Genomic DNA, 23,826 nt, shown 5'->3' with positions numbered 1-23,826 from the left:
TTCTGGAGCTTGTGCTGATACAATTTATAGCAAAGCAACCTATTCTGTTAATGTTTTGTTAGGGACAAGTCAAAGCAGTGTTCTAAAAGGAGGAAGTTATCAAATGTCTTTTCAAAAGCTGAGACAGCACTTACCTTTGTTTGCTTATGGCTTGCTTACTGTATCCTTTATGCAAGGATAGAGAATGAAGTCATAGGATGTGGGATTATTTAGGTGACACTGAAGGTGACACTGAATGTATTAGAGCATTTGTGGATGAGACAGGATAGTGAGCTCTGTATGGGGAAACTCTGAGCTCTGTGCAAGCCCTGTAGGAAACTTGGGACTTAAGATAAAGCTGTGAACCTGCTCTGGAATCAGTCATGTGTCTGCCCCTTCTTGGATTTCTTCTTTCTCTGTAACAACTGAACGAGAGTTAAGTCACATAAATGCCTTGCTACCATAGGGTCTTCCTGCTCAAACATCACTCATTTTTTTTTTTTAAGTCTAGCTTTGTGATAAATTTCTTCCAGCTTCAGTTCCTGCAGTTACTGTGTTTGAGGGCTATTTAGATTCTCATGTTCAGAGGGACTTGACATCAGCAAGATGATCTGGTTTGGACCTATCAGGTAGACCAAGATTTAGGCTAGAACAGATTCCTAAGTTGGATGGAAGACTTCAGGCTCCAAGCATATTTTGACTTGAATTAAACAGACTATTAATAAAATAAACTTGGCAGCAAGTCCTCTGGCCTTAGTAATCAAACACGACCCAATGACAGCCTCAGCTTACTGTGGTGTGACTAAGTGAAAAAAAACAAAATGTGGGTGAAGGTTCCTATATATTGAAAACTTCTTTTGTTTCTTGAAGTTTCATAATGAATGCTGCTCCCTCAATAAAATGAGAAAGGAAAGGTTTTGTAGTTATTGTTTGTGTGGGCCTGATAAAGGATATTCCATTTTGTGAAAGTACATTCCAGCTAAGGGAGAAGCCAAGTTGTAAAGTGTGTTGCGTTTATACTCTTATTTTTTCCTCACACAGAAGTTTGAATATGCCTTTCTTGAATACTTTAAAATAATTATTTTAAAACATGTTTTTTGCTTAATATTTAAAATATTGTTAATATAATACTGTGCAACTTAGATACTTGTGTGCAACCATGAACAAAAGCATAAGCTGTGGAATTTGGACTTGCATTTGTAATGAATAGCAAGAGAGCTGTGTTGCAAATTTTTTGTGACATTAATAATACAGATATTACCTTTTCCATTCCAGCTTTCCTATCCTGTAGGGAGCCTTTCTTTCTTTCCCAGCAGTGGCTGTAGACCACAACTGTGACACAGTTGCAGTGTTCTGTGCTGAGGACTGAACTCTCTAAACTTGTGGCTACAGAGGTGTGGTGAGGTGTGTGCCTCAAGAGTTGTAATTGTGTTGACTTTTTCTTGACGGGAAAGGAATTTATCAGGCAGGAGCCTCTATAAATGCAAATATTCTTTCAGGAGTTTTCTATTCTAGTGTTAACTTAACATTCTTATGAATAAAGGAGACTTTATTTCTGTGGCAGGTGTCTTGGTAAGTGGACAGCTTTGGAGGAGAAAAATTAAAAATATGGTTGGCTCATCAATCACAGATGCATTAATGTCATCTCAGTGTCCTCATGTGAAAGAAAAAGTAACTTTCTGCCTTGACTTCAGGTAAGTGTTGTATACCATACCTCACCTGCCAAATTTTGAGAGGATTTAAGAAAATAATGCTATATGTCTGAAATTAATTTCAAAAAATAGTGGCAAATTTTGGTCATGAGGTGCTTGGCTTTAAGCTCTCTCAGATAGAATCTCTGTCCAGATAAACTGGAGAGCCACAGCCCCTTTCTGGAGTCTGATATGTCACCAAGACATGCAGAGAGGGAGATCTATAGCCAGGAATGCCTGTTGCTGCAGAGCACAAGCCTGTCTATACCTGGAGCCTAATGCACTGTCAGGTGCTGAGAACATAGTGCCTAAAGCTTCTTGGAACTGTTCTGATGAGAGGTGTGCCATGTTTTCTCAGCTTTTAAGAGAAAAGACCCCAGTATATCCTTTCTGTGGCTGCTGGTCAAGGTAGGCAGGTCAGATCACATTTTGCTCAGAATGCATGGATGGGGAAAACATCGATTCCAAGGTATTGGTTGTTCTATCAAAAAAATAATAGTACTTTGTTACTGTTATGAAGGCATGCCTGGCAGCTAAATGAGCTAGATCCTTTTGGAATGATCAGTGGAGGGCACCTAGAGAATATGACACACAGCAGTCAGATTATGGTCCTTACTGAGAGTGTTTTTTAAATTTCCAGTGGTTTGTGTCAGGAAATTCTTGGATCGCAAATCTGTATCATCATGTTAAGAGCTGTATGTAGCATTTTCTTCCAGAAAACAGATTATTTCATTTGAATGTGCAAAATAGTTGGCATTTTACATACATTGAAGCAGAGTCACATAGCTGATCACTTTTTTTAATATGTCAGTATTTTCTTGTGCTTATTTTCAATCAGTCACTCTTGCTTGAAGTCCTCTAGTTATTGTATGAGGAGAAACTGTGAACAGTGGTTTGCTGTTCACTTTCACTGCTCCACATGATACTCTCTAGACCCCTACCCCTTTCTATACCTTTGTCAGGTTGTACAGTCCTGTCTATTTGGGCATCCCATACATAGAAGCTGCTTTGTTTCCTTTGATCAGCTGTTCTGCTTTCTTTTACTGTTCTTCTGTATAAGGTTTGAGATGGGCAAAATGGACCAGAATTTAATGCAATATTCAGGATACAGGCATAATGTGGATTAATATTGGGCAATAACTTTGTTTCCTTTTGCTTTTCTGTTCTCTTTACAAATAGTTTCTAGCATTCTTTTTGGATTTTTATTTTTTGGCTGCTCCTGAAATTATATGCTTATAGGAGACTGCCTCAGTCTTATTTCTGAAAGGAATAATAACTCAGCTCCTGACACCTAGGGAGTAGAGTTAGGACTGGCCTTTTTTTAAAGTGTGGCACTTTATACTTTTTAATTCCAAATTTCATCTGTTGTTTTATTACATAGTATCTCAATATTATGTTTCTGCAGCTGTACTGTGATAACTAGACAGTTATTGTATGATTATCACGTCAGTATTTCTTTTTTCCAGACCATTTATGAATATAGCAGAGATTCCTATGAGATAGTGAGCTGGTTTCAGATAAAGCATTATAATTTCTTTATTTTATTTACTTGTTGCAAATGGGTTTGTTGTTTTTTAGATACCATTATATTTAGCTTTACTCTTCCTCAAGGATATTTTTTTTCTTTGCCAGGCAGGATGCATTTGCTCTGAGACTAACATGATGCCTTGAAATAGTCTCTCTGTCTCCAGAGAACATGCATTTCAAGGTTTATATTTTAGGGGTTTTTTATAATTTTATGTGATTTCTATCTTTGAAATTCAGCATGTCAGTAATTGATCTGTTTTTTCAGTGCCCATTGAAATGCTGAATCTGATGCTGATATAGTTCAGACAGAAAGATGATAAATCCTTTGTTTATACTGGTCAGGACTGAATCAAGAGTTGCTTCCTGTTTTGTGGATTTCCTAGCTGCCTGTTACTGAAACAGTTATTTACAACATCCAGAAATCCAGTATTATCTAAGTCATCAGTGTAAAAGGTTTCACATTTTACTTCAGAGTAATTAAAATAGTTGGAATGACAGTTCCTGGGAATTCCATGTTCCATTGACTTCCTGCCACAATGTTTCCTTTATACATGCAGCATCCAAGTCCTTCTTTAGGGTAAGCACTTTGGGTCTGCCATCAATGTCTTGGAGAATTCTGTGGAACATGGAAGTCACTGTTTTGATTCTCTGTCCCTGCATCCTGTTCATATCAGTTTTGAAATTTTTTTTCCTGTGTTACTTTTGTGTAAATTCTATCTCATTATTTTCTTGAGGTTGCAGTGTCCACTGCAACAGGATTACAACAGGATACATTTTTTCCTATGTGCACCAATCTGTTTTCTACTTGTCAGTTTGAAGTTTCTGTATTGTCTTCCGCATGTGAAGTGCAGATCCTGTTTATCTCTCACTTTAAGCAGAAATTTGTTCATCCTTTGCTGGGTTTAATCCACTCTAGAAGCTCCTCAGTCGCTGATGACCCTGAGCCTCACTTCCTCACTCCATTGCTATAGCCAATCCTTGAAATTTTGACTCCTCACCAGCAGGATTCTGATCTTTGGGGTCTTAATCTTTGGCATTTTATGTTCAGTCTCCAGAATTTTTCTTGTTTCTTTTGTGTGGTACCCCTACCTCCTTCCCAGCATCCGAACTTTTCCAGACTGTTTTTTTAAGTGTTGCAGTGTAGCACCAAAAAGCACATAAGAAGACTGTCTTTGGAATCAGGAGCCAAACTTGTTTGGTACCTGGCAATGGAATCACTTGTGACTCTTGCCTGTCCCTTTTTCTGATATGAGCTTTTTGCTGCGGGAAGTTACTGCCATTGAAAGAAGAAACTCAGACACCTTGTACAGAGAGGGGACCATTGACCAGGATTATCACATTATTTAGTGCCTTCGTGTCATCAAATTAAGCCTGTAGAAGCTTTTCAGTGCTCTAAAAAGCATCCTCATTTTAACCTCTTTTTTTTTTAAATGAAAATAGGTTTTTTGCCTGCAGGTGAGGCTGTGCAAGGATAGCTATGAGGGCTCTGTGTTGTACATTCTTCCACCTATGGCACAATCAAGTCACAAGGCAGAGCTCTGTGTCTGAGGATCATGGGGTGCCTGGAATGAACGGCTTTGCATCACCTATGCACAGGTCAGGTAATCATGTGACACTTGATACTTTACCCTGGAAATTGTCACCCTCTAGCTAGGCTTCTGATTGCATTTCTCTTGCACATCTGGACTGACTCAGGTGTTCCTATATGGGATGCAATGCAGCTTCCAGTTAAAGAATTGAGAAGCAATTACATTAAATGTGTCATTAACAACTGTATTTGTCATCTTTTGTAACAAATTATGCTGAGACATCGAATCCAAATTACAAGAAGCTGAGGCTTATCCTTAGCTTATGCTTAATTCAAAAGAAGCTGGCATTCTCCAAAAGGCAGTCTTCCTGTTACTTGGCTATGGACTTGATGTAAGGTGGAAGGAAGAGCTCCAGCTGTATAAGGTGTATTTGCATCAGTGTGTTACTAAGCTGGTGATCCCCAAGCTGTAGAGGGGTGAAATGGAGGTCATTATGTGGAGGAAGAGTCCCTAGAGGTTAGAAAGTTTATTGCAGTAAAACAAAGAAAATGTGTACCACTTGTATCTTGTTGAGAAGTCTCTCTTCTCTATTGTCCTTCTGAAACAAATCTGTGTGTCAGGATATGTGGTCACATACATCTTCTAGTAAGTTTAGTTGTATTGACAAAACTTAAAATTGAAGGTTCAGAAATGGTACCTTAGGTTAGATTTTGAGCTTGTGTTGATGATTTACCAGCTACCTTGCTGTCACTAGCACAAGTAGAACTTTTTAATTAGACAACTTGAAATATTTATATCACAAACATTTATGATGTAGAAGAATTTTTCCAGGAGAGAAATGTGTAGGTAGCTAGCTGACCACAATTAAAATTACCATCTAAGGAGTTAAAGGAGAATGAAAAAAATTGAATTTAGCTGTTGTTATGAGGGAAAATTCTTTTATGGCCAAATTCTTTTCCAGTTTCAAGGAAGTTCAGGGGAGTTAAGAAGCACATACCATTGATTCTGCATCAGTTTGTCAGCTCCATACCTGGCCTAGGACTAAACATTCTCTTGAACATGTAAATTTTCTGCATTGGTCCTTCCCACAATTTCTGATTTGTTCTTAATTATACCAAAGAAGGAAATAAACTCCACATCCTTGCAAAATTTTCATGGCTCTTCTTATTTGGGGTGTTGCAGGGTGTAGCTAATGCTCTGAAAAGGCTTCGGGATTCCTGGATGAAAGGTGTGATGAAAGAAGTGTATTGTTATTGTTTTAGGGGAGGAATCATGCTACTGGGTAAGCCTCTGTCACTGGGACTTGCTGGACTTGTTTGTTCTGACTTGCCTATGACTCCTTTCTTTCTTAATTCAGGAGATAAAGCCTCAAGTCTATGCTGAGATGCTGCACAGTGTGTTGTGGTGTTTGGGACGGTGGATCTCCCAGAGAGAAGAGATTCTTGCTGACCTCTCAGTGGTACTCAGAGGTGAGTGCCACAAGTTTCTGGGTTGCTTCTTGGTATTTTGGGCAGCATGGCTACTCGTATGTAGATTTATAGGGCAGTTTGAGTTTCAACTGAGGGTGTGAGGAGAATGGCACTAGTTCTGAGCTTGTTTCTGGTTTGATTTGCCTTTCGTACATCAGTAATCCTTCTGATATTTCAGCCTTTCTCCTCACCCAATATGCATGTTTTCTGGGAATTCTCCAGCTCATCTATAGCACATTATGGCAGATCAAGGTGGCCTATGTGGAGAGCAGGTGACATTCATCTCACACTGCCCTCCCTGACTGACCTACTGTTTGTGCTAGTGCAGGTAGAATGTGTTCCAGACACAGCTGCTGAACTAGAGGATGAGTGGAGTACAGTTGGTAAAAGTAGCTTCTTGTGCTTTTGATTATTTTCATGGACTTTGTATGCAGCCAGTGAAGTGTTAATCTGTGCAGAATCAGCTTGGAAATGCACCAAATCTGGCACCTGACCATTTCGCCCGCCCTGCTTTGGAATGAAAATCAAACTGAAAACCCACAGAGACTATAACTACTTGTGTGGTGTCTTGCTTTTGGAGTAGATTTCAAGAAAGCAAAGAAGGACAAAAGGAGGCAGGCAGAGCTATTTTTGAGGGTTGGAAAGCAGAGATCTACTGCTGTCATCTGTGACTGCCAAACTAACCGAACAATATACTTGTCTATGACCAACACAGCTGGAAGGGGAAATCTGAGAGGTAAAGACGAGAGGTAAAAGTTACAGAAATTTACCCTAAACTGATTGCAGTCAGTGGCCATGTACTTCACATTTTCTTTACACTGAGATGACCTCTCAGTGTTCATGTAGACTGTAAGTCTTTATGTAGTGAGTAGAGTGAGTAGTCCTCCTACTTCTGCTAAAAGTTGTTTCAGAACATGAGAGTCTTTCTCAAGACGTTGTCTGTGGCAGTCATCTGTAGAAAGACAAATAAGTGATAAAGGATATCTAAGTCCTTGGCATTACAGTTACTTCCCACGGAATGTTGTAGTGGTATGGGAGGCTACCTCTATCCCAACAATCAAAGAGCTCAAAACTTCCAAACAGTCAAGTGCAAAATGGGTGAGTGAGTAAGGAACAGCAAACCTTTTGTGCTGATTGCAGAGGTGTTTGGATAACAAGGGAAGCCTGTACGAGCAGCACTTTGGCATCATGGATATAGTTGCTGTGAAGCTCTGAGATGAGACATCCCAAAGACCGAATGCTGCCCTTGAATCTTTAAGCAAATGACAAGAGCCGCGTTTGGAGCGGTTGTCTTCACCCAGCTGAAGTGTGCTATGGGGAAGCAGCAAGACCTTGGTAAAATTGGATGGTTAAGGGGAGGAGCTCAATTAGTAAGAGGCAAATACATTGCTGATGCTTTATCTGACTGCAGAGGGGTGGCATGCAGCACCTACTGTTTTTGTGGGCTGTTCAAGGGTGTGGGGAGATCAAGCTGGTTCAGTATGACGCATAGAAAAACGCGCACTTCATTTCCCTCAGCAGATCCCTTCAATGTTTGGAAGTCTTTCATTGTATCACAATGCTTTAGGAGATATCAAACACTGAGTAATTGAGGCTGGTAGGTAACTGACCTCAACCAAAGAAGGGTCCGGCAGTACACAGGCAGGAACTAGTTTCTGCTTCAGTTCTCAAAGTAGCAGAGGTTGTTGTGTCCTGTTCTTTTAGAAGTGCATGTTTTGAGTAGGCCACAAGAGCACAGGAGAAGTGCTAGGTTGGTGTGATTATTTGTGGTAAAGGTGGGAGTGAAATTAGCAAGTCTTGCTTGTGGTCCTGTGCTTTTTCTATCATCCAGGCATCCTGATCTAAGCCAGATGTATCTCATTTGCTGACATTCCCAACCACCCTGCCAAGGTAGATAGCTCCAGGGACCTAGTCTGGATTTTCAAATCACACTCACCAGGCCAGCATATTGGTCTGTTTAGTTGTCTTGTGAAAGGTCCTATTTCTAGGAAGAGTGGTTGTAGGCATGTACTTGAATCTAGCAACTGGGAAAACTGGTCATGACTATAAATGTGGAGAGACCCTCCTCATCAGATGTGCTACTCAAACTCTGCTACTGGTTCTTCAGAGAATACTGGATTATCAGTTGCCAGGGGTATAATAAATGCATAATAGGAAGACAGCAGCTGATCACACAGAAGAGGTTGCATGTTTTTTTCTGTATGGAACATGGCAAAGCACTTTCAGTAAAGAGCTGGCATGAAACAACATGATTTGGATTAATCTAAAAGCAAATCTAGTTTGGGATGCTATGAGGTCTTAGCTTAAGAAGTAAAAAAATATCAAGGCCAGATCTGTAAAGCAGAACAGGGTAGCTGTTCCCTGCTTATCTGGCATATCAGTGATCAGGGCCACATGATAAAGTTACATTTTCTTTTCTTGTCTGAACAGATGTTTTCTCATCAGTTTGCTGGTATCTCTCTTGCTGAGGCTTTTGATAACACACAGTAACTCAACCAAAAGAGATGGATAATCTCAATGTAGTGAATCAAACCCTGTCAGGCAGAAGTGGGAGCTGAACTTGCATCACTTGCATAATGAATGAATATAGTAACCTTTTAGGGAGTTTCATATAAGATGAGAGAGGAAAAACAGCTTGTCTATCACTTCTGGGTAAATGTTCCAAATTCAAGGGTAAAGAATCACTTGGGGCTGATCAGAAGTCCAACCTGAAATCCTATGTGCTTTCTCATTGGTTTCACAAGGAAGACCAATTTTATCTCTGTAAAATTTCAGTATAACTCTTCTTCATAATATGCCAATAACTATTAATGTAGCTTTATTTCTTGCTGTATTTCATTTATTAAATATCTTGTATCAAGGTTTGATTTAATATATCTCTTTCTAAGCACAACTTTAGTGCATTTTAATTATATGAAAACATATCTATTTTCAAAATAATTCATTTGGATTTTTTTTTTTTTCAGTGCAGAATAACTTTTTAGTGGTTACAGTCTTTGTCTCAGAGAAAAGGTGTATAAACTAGGAGGTTTAATAGTTTGTGCTTCCCAACCCAAATTAACTGTGATATTGACTGGATAGATGCTGCTTTCTCCATGGTTTATCTTGGGCCCCTTGGGAATGATGCATATTTTAAATGAGAACATGGATTGCTGGAGAAAGTTTAATGTTCACCAATAGTATTGCCAAGATAAGCAGGTCTGTACTGAACTAAAGGATTTTGGGTTTGAAACTTCTCACCAATTCACTGCAGACTGAGAGCTGCCAGAAATAAACCATGAGGAGGTGGTTTTAAGAGCAGAGAGGACTTGGCCTTTGAGATCTCCCAGTGGAGTCTGGGTCTGATCTCTTGTTAGGTTTTGCTGCTGTGAAATTTGAGTTATTGAGGTTGAATGCATTGGAGTTATCTGAATTTTCCTGTCAGCCCCACTAAGAGTTAATTTGCAGCTTACTGGAGTTTGGGCAGTAAAAATAGTCAAAGCCTGTGATATAAGGAAACAAGAAATGTGAGGCTGTACAAAACACCAGACTGTAGAAAGCATCACACAGACAGCTGTGATATTCAGGGTCTTCTGAGGAGAACACCAGTGTCTCTGCTACAGGAAGAAAGAAAGGTTGCATCCATATTGTAAAGCTTTCATCAGCACTGCAGAAGATCAGTGTTTCTCTGGCCACTGAGTGTTGCTGGGTGGAGCAGAATTTGGTTGCTAGAGTGCGGAGAAGACCATGTCTAATTCCTAAACAGGGGGATCCACCTGCCACAAAATTATATAACTATGGAGCTGTATGTCCTAAGCACAGGAATCTCTGTCAAGGTGGTTATTCTGGTAGAGCACAACAGTCCTGCCTTCTGGGGCACCACAGCAAAAAAGGCTAGGGGAGTGAAGAGCTGGTTGGAGGTGTAATGTACACTCAAAATGAAATCATTGAGTGGATATAACCTGAACTGTCTTTCAGTAACCATCCTAGCCTCTGTCTCAGCAGAGCTTGGCATACCTAGTTGTGAGATAAAATAGAGATAAAATGGGAAAAAAAAACCCAAACCAACAAAATTTTGGGGTTACTGAACTTCGTCCCACACACAGACATTACAATTGAAGGACGTTGGTAACTGTACACAGATGAGTCTTGGTCGTTCCATTGCAAAAGTTCTGGGGTTTTTTTTCCCCTATTCTTTACTTAGCAAGATGGAAGTCAAAAGCATCCTGCTAAAGGGAGGAAACTGTTTTGGTTTTGAAGAGATATTTCCACTTTAATTTGTATATCCTATTACAAATTAATTACCTGACTGTGGATGTTGGTGGATACCTCGGGGGAGTTGGCAGATGAGAAGCTCAGCATGACCCAGCCATGTGCACTCACAGCCCAGAAAGCCAGCCTGGGCTGCATCAAAAGAATTGTGGCCAGCATTTTGAGGGAGGGGATTATACTCTGCTCTTGCACAGTGCTGGAGTACTCACCCAGCTGTGGACAGCCCAGCATAAGGACATGGACCTTTTGGAGCATGGCCAGAGAAGGGTTGTGAAGATAATCACAATGCTGGAACAACTCTCCTGTGAAGACAGACTGAGAGAATTATGCTGTTCAGCCTGGAGAAGAGGAAGCTCCTGGGAGATACTATGAACAATTGTTCAGTGTGAAGGTGGTGAGGCACCTGAACAGGTTTCCCAGAAAAGTTGTGGATGCCCCATCCCTGGCTGGAAGTGTTCAAGGCCACATTGGGTGGGGCCCTGAGCAACCTCGTCACATGCAAGGTGTCCCTGCTGCTCAAGGATGTTTGAGCTAGATGATTTTTAAGATCATTCCAACCCAAACCATTCTATGATATGAGTGCTTTAAACTTTTTTCTTAAAAAAAATGTTAAGTGAAATCAGTATCAGAAGTGGCATAAGATTTTATTCCTTATCTCCCACGTTTCCATTTCCCTTGGCACTACAGCACTTCCTAAGGTTTCTGTTTCCCTTTTCAAGTCTGTGTGACTTGTGGAGAATGAGCAGTTCTGAAGTGTTGGAAGAGAAGGGGGTCTGTGCTGCCAGTGTTTGTGGCTGTTGCTGGTATTTGCACTGAAAGGAAATAGAGACATGTCTGGAGGGACAGTGCTGTCTGTGAGAGCATGAGTCTCACAAGCAAGGAGATGCTCAGTTCTTTTAATCTTAAACTTTGTTGGTTTAGCATAAAGCCATGTTTTGAGGAAATCTGTCTGGATGCAGTTCACAAAATGCAGTGGTTATGATCCAAGAGTACATTTTCCTCAATATCTGCAGAGTCAGCCATAGACTGCCAGGGCTGTGCTGCGTGTTCTCTGTGCAGAGAGCAGTGGATGGATGGATGGATGGATGGATGGATGGATGGATGGATGGATGGATGGATGGATGGATGGATGGATGGATGGATGGATGGATGGATGGATGGATGTTGCTCCAATTGCCATTCAGGTGGAGGCCCTTTGGAGTGGGGACAGCTGCAAGACAGGGAACCTATCTGGTTGAGATGAATGGGAGGGACTCACTCAGGCTGGAAGCAAAATCTCTCTAGTGAGGAGAGCAAAGTGAGATGCAAAAGCTGCCTCTTTCAAGCATGAAATGTGCCTATTAAGGAGGGGCAGAGGCTTGTTGCCATAGTAGACTGTTCTGATTAGCCAAGAGGCTTGCCCTCAAGGGTAATAATTGACTGCCCATGAGGTATGTTGCAATTCCCAGGGTCTGGGAGAGGTTGAGATGGGTATGGGAATGTTCCATGAAAAACTGCAGTGTATTGAAGAAACTGAGGCAGATCTAGTTTTAGGTTTTTATCTCAACCTCTTTTTCTGCTAAACCCTTAGAACTGATAGTGTATACAGGTTTAGATGGTGAGAATTCAAGGCCTCAGTGGAGCCAGTTGAGTTCTAGTGGGTGTTATTTATGTGCTTATTGCAACTTGCAATTTACAAAGAAGTAATCTTGGCCAGCCTGGATTTTGAGATTCCTATCCACTGGCCTACAGCCTTGACATCAGGAAACTGAGCCAGTCTGGTGGGAGAAAACTTAGGCTGTGCATTGCAAGAGCAGAACTTGCCCTAGTAAAGTAGGAACAACAGAAGGAGAGGTGCTGGGTTCCTCCATAGCACGTGACTCTGAAGCAGAAGACTTGATCTTTGTCGCCTGTCCCGTGTATTTTAGTAACACTAACCTGCTTCTTGTGACTACCTGCAGCTGTGATGCTGGCTGAAGCTCCTCTATTTTAACATTTTCTTTCCAGTATGCCACCTGATTGAATGGGCAAAAAGTTTGCCCATTTGGCTAACACTCTCACTAGCCAAAATCAAGATTTTATATGAGGAGATTAAACTTAAAATTTCCTCCTGCTTCCCTGTCTCTTGCTGAATTCACCCTTGCTGTCTGCAGATCTAATATCTGCTTCCTCTCTAGTGCTGTTGGTTTGTTTGTTTGGTTAGTTTTTCCCATTTGTTTGGTTTTCCAGCTTGTCATTTCTTGCTTGTGGTTGGTCTTCTTCCCATCAGAGCAGAGAGTATAACACCAACTCCCTCTCTCACCACTTCATTGCCTTTTGCTGTCTTGGATTTGTGCATCAGACCCTCACCTTTACAGCTCATTTCCTGAGATGGAGCCTCTGCTGGTAACCTGCTCTGCTTTCACTGTGTTTTCTTCTTTTCTACCTTGTAATCAGAAAACCTGCAAACACTTATTCTCCCTATCTGCCTTTCTTCCTCTTCCTGCCTTCATCTTCTAAGATTTTGCTCAGATGGCTATGCCAGAGGCCTGAAAAGGGGTAAACAGTGTTTAGTATGTCTGGCTCACAATACAAGAATGGATCAGAGAGTATAAGGCAGCATGGTGGGTAGCCAGCCAGTTCTCCTTCTGGGGACTGGCTGCTGCCATTTGTCACTCCAGGATATCTGAGATTATCTCGGATATTTTTCTGATACCTTGTACTAATGCAGACCATGTTGAGGAGACTCAGTATGTGGCATGACAATTACCACATGGTGTGCTGTGGAATTACTGGGCATCTTTAATAATTGTGTTTAAGGTTTTGCAAAATGAGCAAAATTAGCTGTTTTCCTAATGTTTTTTTTCCTTAATGCTGCACTGGAGGATATAAGTGGAGGAAAGAATCTTCTGTGTCTTTGTCCATGTGTGAGTCAAGTTCTCAACCATTTTACTCAACCACTTGCTCTTGGCTTTCAGAGGGTTACTACTGGATCTTGTTGCCATGTCACATTTACACACAAGTACCTCTTTCTCTATAGATTGTCTGTCAGGAGACAGGATGTGGTTGCTTTCAATATATGGGTGGCTTTGGAGCAGTAAGCCCCAGACTCTGTAGGGACTCAATAAATGTTACTACTCATACCAATTAAATATAACCAAAGCTCTGTACCATGTGGCATCTCTGGTTGCCTAGAGTATCCTTGGGGCAGAGGTTATTTCATCAGTCATAATTATTACATTTATAATCAGTTTGAGTGTCTGTGTGGGTAGTCAGCAGCACCTGAAATCTGTAATATTTCTTGAAGTGAAATTATCTCCACTAGCAATACCTGCACAACTTTTTCTCCAGGTGTATGTGAGGCAACAGAGGCAAGTTAGAACACAGGAAATTCTGACTAAATATAAAGGAAAAGCTTTTGCCATGAGGATAGTGACTGGACCAGAGATCTTGAGAGACCAAGTTATCTTTCTACTTGGAGATACTAAAAACGTGACTGGACAAGGCTTGGAGTAACCTGCTTTAATGGGGCTTAGCTTAAACAGTCAGACCCTTGGAGTCCAGAGGTCCTTCCAACCTACCTCATCTGTGGGGTTTTTGAGCTGAGCTAAGCTGTGCCAGATATATTAGACTCTGGATGAACTATTGTCTTTGTACTGCAGTTTAATTTCTCCATGTTGTTTTCTTCAACACAGGCAGTGATCCAGATGGACAGAGCAAAAAGGCGCATAGAGCCATGGAAGATTGCAGTCATTGTTGTGTCAGTGATAGTAGGCTTAGCCCTCATCATTGGCTTGATTACATTTCTTTTGTGCCATGGTAAGTGCCCTGCTATCTTGTTCCTATAAGCTTTCAGGAATCTGTTGTGTTTCACTTGCTACTGTGGTCCTGCCTGATGATTCAGGCCTGCAATTCACATAAAATTCACATGAGAACTTTCCAAATACTATATGAGAGCCAGATTGATCTGAAAACCTGTGAGAATACTTGTAATGTGCTTGAAGCAGGGATTTCTAACCCTCTTTTGTTTCTTGCCCTGGTATTTCCGCTGGTATTCAGTGTCTCCACTGACTGAGCAAAGGATAACAGTCTTCTGTATAAGCCAGAGGTGTGTCTAGTACTCAGGCTATGCATAGTAAGCTTAGTTTTGAATGGGGTTTTTGCAGAAACTCAACCTGGCCCCTCTAGATGAGAATATTCCAGAAAGAGAGAGAGCAGAGCTTTAGGCTTTTCAGAGCTCAGGACTCAGTTCTGGTTGCCAAGAGCCCAGTTTCAGTAGCAGATCGTAGAATCATTGAAGTTGGAAAATATCTTTAAGATCACCAAGTCAAACCATCTTGGCTCATGACTTGAAGACAATTAATTCCATTCCCAGTCACTTGCCTCATGAATGAAGTTGAGTCATTCCATTCCCAGTCTCGGAGATACCAGTGTGAGTTTTTTAAAATACTTTCCTGCTGGAATGGAATTAATCATTTGGCCATCTCAGCTGACAAAGAGTCAATGAGGCTGTGACTTGCACTAGGCCACCAGAAGGAGCAGTGGCAGAGCTATAGCTTACTTTGGTTTTTGCCAGCTCCGTGTTACAGGGTTCCTCTCTGCCATACACTCGGGAATCAGATTTTAAAATTAACCTGACCACTGAAGGGATGCAAACAGTTCTGCCCAATGTGCCTCTCAGAGGGCAGGGACATGCCAGAGTGCAGTTGGAGAGGAGTGGATGTGTCTGAGTTACAAGGGCTCCTTTGTCTTGAGCTGTGCTCACCTCAGGCTGACAAGAAGATGAACCTCAGAGAAATGTTGTAGTGGGTGTAATTTGGAGCTCCTTGGGATGGTCCTCAAAGCAGAAATGAACCCCTAGATGGTCCATGGAGCAACAGGATGGTCCAGAACCTCCTTTTCCCAAAATGCTGCTGAAGCTATGATTTCATAGTTGACAGGATCACTGCCAGGACCAGGGACCCTTGCTGATGCCATGTCCTGTGAGTTACTGTGCATCTTTGAATTGTACTAAACATGATCAACTGCCTTTCCTTCTTTTTCTCCTCTGCAGATCAAGACAGATATTACAATGCATCTTTCCTAATCACCAATGTAGACTACAATCCTCAGTACGAAAGGCAGACTACAGATGAGTTCAGGAACCTAAGTGAAGATATTGAAACCATGGTAAATCAGCCTACTTAGCTGATTTTGTTACTTATTTTGTATTTGTGTCCTCTGATGGAAATTTAGTGATAGCTTTGGTGTAGAGGTGGAGATCTGTAGGCATTTTCATGTGTTTGAGGCTCATGAGACTGTTATATTGTAAAGCATGTACTTATTGCAGGTGTATTTTAACATACTCTTTTTATTTTTTAACAGATAGCTGAAATATTCAGGGGTTCCTTTCTAAATAAAAGATACATCAGGTCCCATGTGGTCAGTCTAAGGTAAGTAATGTGAAGGCAGGAATAAGCAGGGATGTGCTAAATACCTTTTCTTCCTACCTGTTGACCATATGGAGCATTCCTGGTTATTTATGCTTGGGTTGCACCAGCAGGGTGACTAAGCCTTGTCTGGTTGTTGCTGTCATCTAGTGCTCACAACACTGAGGATTCAGTTACCCTTGGAGGGCAGCAAGGAAGAGAAGTTTGGCCTTATACTTCCACAGATTGATTACCAGTAAGCCTGTTGCTTGTGGTTGTGATACAGTAACTGGATTATTGGGTGATCTGCATCTTCACTACCAGTTAACAGCCTGAGATGCAGAATAAGCTTTTTTCCCCACTTATTTCTTGCTGTGTAATGTTGAGCTGGTGTTTACCCCTCTGCAAGATGTATGGTTGTGATGCCTGGAGGTGACTATTCTCCCTCTGGGAAAAGGCCTGAAGCAATAAATGATTCTACTGTGAGATACATGGATATAGATGAAGGAACATAGACATGGGTATAGTAGAGGGTCCTGTGTGAGATTTAACTCTTTCCCCTGCAGTAATTATGTATCATTCTCAGTGATAAGAGTTATTGCCTCCCTCTCTTCCATGTTACCTAATTTTGGAATTGTACTTCTATAAGGCTCAATTCTGCTGTGGAATGTTTTTCCCTAGATAGCAAAATTGCCAGACTTCCCAAAAATGTCCTTCACAGCACTTCTGGGATTTTTTGCTTTTACCTGTCTCCAGGTGGAATGAGTAATTAATCAAAGTCTTCTATATAATTTCCTGGTGATGGTTTCTTTCACAAGCCTCCTATAGTGTACATCAAGAGAAATTGCAGAGCTTGGGAGCTAAGTCCAAATGACTTCTTTACACCTTTTAGGTTGTTCTCTTCCAAACCCTTTTTTACTACAGATACTTTGTAAAGCTAGGCACTGGGGCAGCTTAGCTGCATCTCTGCTGTCTTTCCCTCAAAGCTTCAGTTGGTTTTGCATTAGATGGTTAGTTTAAGATATTTGGCCCAGTATTTTATAATGTCAGTAAGTGACCTCAAACTCTTGAGAATGTTGGAACATGAAGGATCTGACTGGTCAATAAATGGACAAATGACTTAAATGGAAAGAAATGCCAGAAGATCTTTTTAACTTCTGTTGTAACTGGATCTTTTGAATGGCTGTTAGGAATGGCCTGTTGGATATCTGTTGAAGGGTTTTAATTTGCTGTAGTGTTCCCTTGTCATTTGTGTCCTACTGATAAGGACCTGTGTGGGGCCAAAGGGAGTGATCCCTCCTTTGCTTCTCAGCTCTACTGCTTATAATTGTTCCCAGAAAATTCCCTCTGATCATTGTCATAGCAAGAAGTTTTTGCTGCCTGCTGACATGTCATCATCTTCCTTTATTTGAGCACAGCCATGCTCTTTGTCCTGGACATCTGTGCAGACCAGACCTGTTCTCATATAAAGAAGGCAGTCCATACAAAGCAGAACCAGGAGCATTAGTAGGCAGAGAGAACGACACCATTTGTTTTTGTTGGTTTGTAGCCCAGATCCTGTTGGAGTGCTTGCATCTGTTGTTCTGGTATTTAAATTTCCCTCTGCTGACAGTGAAGCAACGACCTGGGGTCAAGTCAACCGTGTGTTACTCAGAAGGCTGAAAGCAACCTCGACATACCTGAATGTTGACCAGTCTACCATTAGACTCACAGGCAAGTGCCTTAGGTTTGTGTTTTCTGCTTGGAATTTGTTCCTCAGACTTTGGTGTTCTTAGTGCAATGAGTTTCACCTTAGTATGTAAATATGGGCAATTCTTGTTTTCTTTTTTGCCTTCTCAAAATTGCCTGTTAGGCTGACAGCCTGGGAAGTTGGAAGATAGAGCATGGAAACGCTGAAAACATTATGGCACTGATTTATGAGTGTGAGCTCTTCTCCACGCATCAGAGACTTTCCCTGTGTGACCTAATTGTGTTGAATGAGATAGTCCCTTCAATTCATCAAAAAAGGCCCAACTTTGTGACCATAGGTTCACAAACTACTTTAAGACAGTAAATTGAACAAAGACATTTGTCACCAGGCACTGAAATACAGAGTCCTAAAGCTATTAAAAAATGCAGGGCTGAGGTAGTTCCTTTCTCTACCCTTTGCCATTTCCTTTGTTATTTGACAGATTGCTGTAGCAAGTGTCCATAACAAGATCCTGAGGGATCCCTAGGTAGTAATCCTCTCCCATTAATCTGTTGTGGATTGCCATCAGACTGACAGAGGAGTTTTTGTAGGAAAGAAATTAGAAATGTTGCATCTACAGTCAGTCCCAGCACTGAAGATTTGTGAAGACTCATTTGGCCACCTTTCCACATTAAACCTGAACAAAGGCCTGTAGACATTTGCTGGTGGCTGTGCAAGTTGTACATGTAGATGTAACTTGGACTTGCAGTCATCTGCTGCTTTGTTTAGCTCTGAGCTAAGGCAGGAAAGGTGCATTCTGTGGCCTTTCAGTGAGGAGCAGAGGCTTAACTGAACTTCTCCAACAGAACAAATTACTACATTTTGTAGTGTTGCTCCAGGCAGCAATGCAAGCCATTTAATTTGTGTTTCCTGGGCACAGGGAGAGAGGCTGGGGTAGATCATGTAGTGATGAAATAAATTTACTGTGGTCTTTGCTTTTCATTCCAGAGTTGAACAAGGAAAAGGGAGATAACCTTTTAAATAACTGTAAGTACAAATGCTTTATAGTAAAGGTCCAGGGACATAGTACTAGGGGTTCTGTGCTTACATAATCCTTCTACTTTTATGATACAAGTTAAAAATAGAATTTGTTGCATAAATTAGAGCAGTAAACAGTGCACAAGCCAGGGAAGACTTCAGCTCATTTCCTTGCAGTCTTGCTGGCTCTACACATTTATAGAAGCAAGCATTCTGGCTTGATGGTGGGAAGCACTTATTTTACACTTTTGCTGTGGGCCATGCTTCTTGCTGGAATCCTTCAAAAAACATTTTCTCTTCTTCCCCCTCCTCTCTGAAGAAAGGTTTGGTGATAGATGTCTGTCAGATTTGAGCTAAAATTAAGGAAAGGCCAGAGGGTGGGAGAGGGAGAAGAGCTGTTGCCACTGAGAGCAAGGCAGTGGCTCTGCCCTGGAGGGTGGCACGTTCTCACTCCTCCTGTTGTGCTCCCCCTTGAGGTCTTAGGAGTTCCTCTGGAAACTGGAAGACAGCATAAGTATCCTCCCAGGACACTCTATCAGTCCACTGCTTGCTCTTGAAGACTTTGTATGTTAGCTTTCCATCTTCAAATGGCCTCCGAGAATTAACTGGTTTGAATCTAACTTTTTCAGCTGAGTAATACCTGTTTGTGGCACAGTGGCTGTAAGTAAATTGATGGGAAGAGGACACTATTTTTTTTGTTGCTGCTGCTGCCAAGGCTAATCTAGAGGTGACGTGACAAAATTTTTTCAGTGTCTCAGATGCAGAGCCTTCAAGTCCCATGTTCATATGGGCTTGTGTGCCTGAAAACTGGTTTAATGCAGAAGCACTGGCACCTCTACCAAACTACTTTGTTTCCTCTGCATCTATCCTGAGACCTGGCACTTGGTTTCTCTGCTTTATATGAAGGCTGTCTCTTGACAGAGACTCCTGCCATGTTACACCTGTGCCTGCAGCCATGAGGGCCTTCAATCAGCTAAAGCAGAGCTGCCTTTTCTTTGACAGGCTGTGGAATACGAAGACAGGCATTCTCCTTCACAGGAGTGGAAAGAATTACTGGTGGGCAGCGTGCACGGGAGGGAGAATGGCCATGGCAGGCCAGCATTCAGCTCGATGGGACCCATCGCTGTGGTGCATCAATCATCAGTAACACCTGGCTGGTGACTGCAGCCCACTGCTTTAGAGGGTAAGTCATCAGCACCTCTGATCCTACAGGCCTTAGGACTCTTGGGTGCTTTGACTTTTTGTGGCCCTCTAATATCTCTATTCACTGAAAGATAAGTTTTACTCTTCCCCTTTGGCAAATCTGGTCACACTGCTTTTTGGTGCTTAAATGGAAATTCTCTTAGGGATGTTGTTTTGTGTGGCTCTGGCATAACCTCAAACATCTTACAGAGTAAGAGATCCTCGGAGGTGGACTGCCAGCTTTGGAATTCTGCTGAGACCTCCAAAACAGAAAAAATTTGTCCGGAGAATTATTGTTCATGAGAGATATGGTGACTTTCTCCTTGATCATGAGTATGATGTGGCTGTTGTGGAACTTGCCTCTGCTATTGAGTTCACAAGTGACGTGCACAGTGTCTGCCTTCCTGAAGCATCTCACATTTTCCCAGACAACACTTCCTGTTTTGTCACTGGCTGGGGAGCTTTGGAGAATGATGGTGAGTGTCTCTTGCCTCCCTGTGCCTTGTCACACATGTGCCTGAGAAGACCAATGTTAGTTTTTTGGGGTTTTTGTCTATTTTGAGCACCTTGGACTTGGTGTTTAATAGGCACATGCCAAAATGAGATACCTTTGGACTTAGTTTGCTGCTTTTTTTTTCTGGCTTGGTCAGTGGATTGGAAATGATGGGAAGACCCTGAAGGTTAGTCTTAAAGGATTTAAGAACAGCTTTTCTTAGTTGCTGCACACACAGCACTAGTTGAACACATTCTGTTCTCCAGTTCCTCTGGGTTTAGCTCTGGCATGAGTTCTTTTACTATTCAGATTTTTTATAGATGCATCATGACAATTTTCATTAGTAATTCTCCCTTTTGGTCATTAATGAGCCCTCATCCAGTGATTTGAGTGAGCTTCTTTCAAATAAACCTGTGACATTGAGGTTAGAGAGGATGGGACTATAAATCTGCTTGTGAGACCCACTGAACTGTGTAGGTTGTGTATCATGGGAGGCCCTTGGGATAGTGTAGTGATTGCCCAAAGCTATGCTTCGGTTAACCAAATGGATCTTTTCAGTGATAGCAAGGACACACCATGTTGTCTACAGTTGAAAGCAGCATTGAAATATGTACAAAAATCCATTTGTCCATTATGCTAAAGAGCATCTAGTGATGATGAAAAATGGATAGGAGTTATGCTTGGGAACAAGCAAAGGACTTTGGTGGTGGGGGGAACTTCCTTTATCCTGTGACATTTTCTGGGTAGCTCCTGTAATTGCCTGTGATGGCAGAAAAGTGGCAGGAAAATTTGGCTTCTCCTAATCTCTGAGTTTTTTATGTTGCTTACCCTGTCTGCAAATTCTAATGCCACTTCTCCTTCTAGGTTATAGTGTTAATCAGCTTCGACAAGCAGAAGTGAGAATTATAAGTACTGAGGTTTGTAATAGAAGACAAGTGTATGGTGGAGCAATAACACCTGGAATGTTGTGTGCTGGATACTTGGAGGGGCAGGTGGATGCTTGCCAGGTAAGTCTCTTTATTGGTAATAGTAAAAAGGAAATAGATGAGGTGAAAGGTGATGTTTTCTAGAAATAAAATTTACTTTGGGCAGTCTTAAGTTTATGAGTTTCAGTATCTTGACAGATGCAAATTGAATAGCTTCAAGGCTCAATGTGCTGGAGTCTGCCCTTCAGTTCTCATGAGGTTTATATACAATGCACAAGTGAGAATATGCAGATGTGCGCATGTGGACTGGCAGAGACTGAATTAGACATAGGCTGTGAGCCTCTGTCTTGTCAGTAAATTGTGTTAAACTTGAATTATAGCTGATATCTGTAGAAAAATACCTGCCAAATGTAACAGAAGAATTTGAGAATTTGAGTTCATGAGTGAGTTCAGGATTCCCTGAATGAACACTATTTACATTTTTTGTCTGTTGATATTTTTCTCCTTAGGGTGACTCTGGTGGGCCACTGGTACATGCGAATTCCAGAGGAATCTGGTATCTTGTGGGAATAGTGAGCTGGGGAGATGAATGTGGCAAGCCAAATAAACCAGGAGTATACACACGAGTGACTTACTATCGAAACTGGATCCACTCCAAAACGGGCATCTGAAACCTGGAGCAAGTCAAGTTTTGTGGGCTGTGTACAGCTATTCCTGACACATCCTGCTCTGTGGTCACCCTCTAGGCAGCTGCTGGCTTAGCTTGTGATCATGTATAAAGTACCTGTAAGCTTGGAGCAGTCTAGGACTAGAAATTGATTTGGCCTACAGCCAGCCAAGGATGGACTTGATCCATGTGATATTTGTTTGTTCAGGAAGCAGTCTGTCTGTCAGAGGGACAACTCCCTTTGTCTATATGCAATATATTAACCCTTTTTTCTCCATGGCCACATGTTTTGGCCCCAGTTTTTATACCCAAGCCAAGTGCTTGAGCCCAAACAATTACTTACCAGCATCCAAGACAAGCTGTAACTGAAACCTGGCTCATCCATTTGCTGTGTGCAAGGCACCATCTATCCATAGACAAGCTAATGTCCAGGCCATGACTTCAAGGCTGCTGTACTTCTGAATTCTTGCACTTTCTCCTGCATAATTCCAGGGAGTGTAATGAAGAATGGAAGATGTCTTAGAGAAGTCCTGGTTCCTAATATCACAATGAACTTTTACTTAAGTGAATAGAGAACTTTTCCTTGCCTGAAGAAAAAATTAGTGGAAAACACCAGCTTTTGTCCACCTTCTTTTAACAAGTGAACCTATGCCTGCTCATGCTTCATATGAACAGTCTCTACGACAGCATTTGCCAGGGGAGTGATTGCTGGACTTAAGACCAAAAACCACTTTATGTTCATACCAGTCTGTTGTCAAAGGGCAATATTTGGCTGAGTTAATTTCAATTTTTATCTTCCCAGACTGTATTTTTCTGAATAAAAGTCCTTTTCCTTTTGTGCAGGATGAACGAGTGTAACGATCTTAGTATGACCATCAGCAGAAAAAACTTCTCAAACTTCTTATTCTTGTGAATGCTGTTCTCAAGTTTTTATAATTTTATATGTGCATCTTTAGCTGTATCCTGTTAAAAAAACCCCAAAAAACCAAACAACCTTTTGCATTACAGTGGGAATGCCCCTCTCTTTCAGAGCAGGGCAGTACTTCTGACAGACCCAGAAATCTTATGTACATATCTCTCCCTTCTCACAGGAAGTAAGAATTGTCTGTGTTGCATTGCCAGACTGTAGCTGACTCATATGATCTCAGTCACACAAACCTCATATTCTCTCTGGCTTCATGTTTTCAGGAGCCCGTGTTTCTGTCAGCCAGGTAGATATCCAACGCTTTCTAGAACCCAGCAGCAGAACACACCTGTTCTTGGCAGGGATGCTCTCTTTGGTGTGTCTGCAAGCTTGCCAACACTTCATGTGGATCCTGATCCCAACAACAGCAAGTAATCTGCACTTAATTGCTGGATAATGAGCTGCTCGACTGCTCTCTTCTCCCTCTGTGGTCAGAAGAGAAAGAACTCAGGAGAAAATATACTGTCCCCACTGCCAAGACTCAGAGCTGGTCCAGCATGGCAAGCAAGAACCTTCTGCCAGGCTAGACAAGGCCAACAACAGGCTTTCAGTATGCTCGTAGTTGGAAGGGCTGGGGGAAACAGGCCCTCAGTGGTTATAGTCAGGATCAGGGTGTTAAGTTGAGCACCAGTCATCTGGCAAAGTCGATGGCAGTTCAGGGATCCCCTCTGGACTGTGCAGCTTGCTGCCAGTGCTGCCAAACAGAGCAGTGATAACAGAAGTATTTTGATGACATGGCCTGTGATCTGTTTGTCAGTCCAGAGAACAATGCTTTTCTAGAGCCTCACTGGAGATACTGGAATAGTTGGAAGCCCACAGAAAGTCTGCAGCTGTTGTGTATTCTATACTTGTACTTGACTTCTTTTTTTCCCTCCAGGAACTTTTCTTGTGGAATGTTGTGAGCTTCAGAAACAAACTTGGTGGTTTAATTTCTACATAGGGAATAAACACTGTCAGACTGGTTCCATAGGTCTGAGCCCAACAAATTTCATTTCAGCATCTTCAGATGAACATGTCTTGCCAAGATGGTGAATAAAATTTTATACTTTTTTTCATAAATATAATTAAAAAATAC

At 41.6% G+C, this 23,826-nt stretch overlaps 1 protein-coding gene across 3 annotated transcripts; it reads left to right on the top strand.

The window, feature by feature from the left end:
• The first annotated feature begins 1,549 nt into the window (after positions 1-1,549).
• On the top strand, positions 1,550-22,636 carry TMPRSS11E (transmembrane serine protease 11E). Of its 3 annotated transcripts, XM_079307407.1 has the most exons (11): positions 1,550-1,673; positions 6,084-6,195; positions 14,100-14,223; positions 15,458-15,573; positions 15,769-15,836; positions 17,425-17,525; positions 18,490-18,528; positions 19,522-19,702; positions 19,912-20,177; positions 21,059-21,201; positions 21,630-22,636. In XM_079307407.1, exons 2-11 carry the CDS (start codon positions 6,103-6,105, stop codon positions 21,789-21,791), a joined length of 1,293 nt encoding a protein of 430 aa, XP_079163533.1. In that variant the 5' UTR covers positions 1,550-1,673; positions 6,084-6,102; the 3' UTR covers positions 21,792-22,636. The 3 variants fall into 3 exon arrangements, with proteins under 3 accessions (XP_079163533.1, XP_079163532.1, XP_079163534.1); XM_079307406.1 differs by lacking the exons at positions 1,550-1,673; positions 6,084-6,195 and adding an exon at positions 7,471-7,565 and having other exon boundaries at positions 17,362-17,525; XM_079307408.1 differs by lacking the exons at positions 1,550-1,673; positions 6,084-6,195 and adding an exon at positions 11,747-11,876 and having other exon boundaries at positions 17,362-17,525.
• Positions 22,637-23,826: the final 1,190 nt, after the last annotated feature.

Source organism: Erithacus rubecula, assembly GCF_903797595.1.
Source record: "Erithacus rubecula genome assembly, chromosome: 5".
NCBI classification, from domain to species: domain Eukaryota; kingdom Metazoa; phylum Chordata; class Aves; order Passeriformes; family Muscicapidae; genus Erithacus; species Erithacus rubecula.
The sequence above is the reverse complement of the archived record's forward strand: the minus strand, read 5'-3'. Positions and strand labels throughout refer to the sequence as shown.

What these genes read in the sequence shown, in the direction of transcription:
- TMPRSS11E (XM_079307406.1), top strand. Translation starts at nt 7,509, where the DNA reads ATGGGGAAGCAGCAAGACCTTGGTAAAATTGGATGGTTAAGGGGAGGA. An exon ending in TACATTTCTTTTGTGCCATG is followed by an intron (nt 14,224 to 15,457) that starts GTAAGTGCCCTG and finishes TCTCCTCTGCAG; the next exon opens with ATCAAGACAGATATTACAAT. An exon ending in AGATAACCTTTTAAATAACT is followed by an intron (nt 18,529 to 19,521) that starts GTAAGTACAAAT and finishes TTTCTTTGACAG; the next exon opens with GCTGTGGAATACGAAGACAG.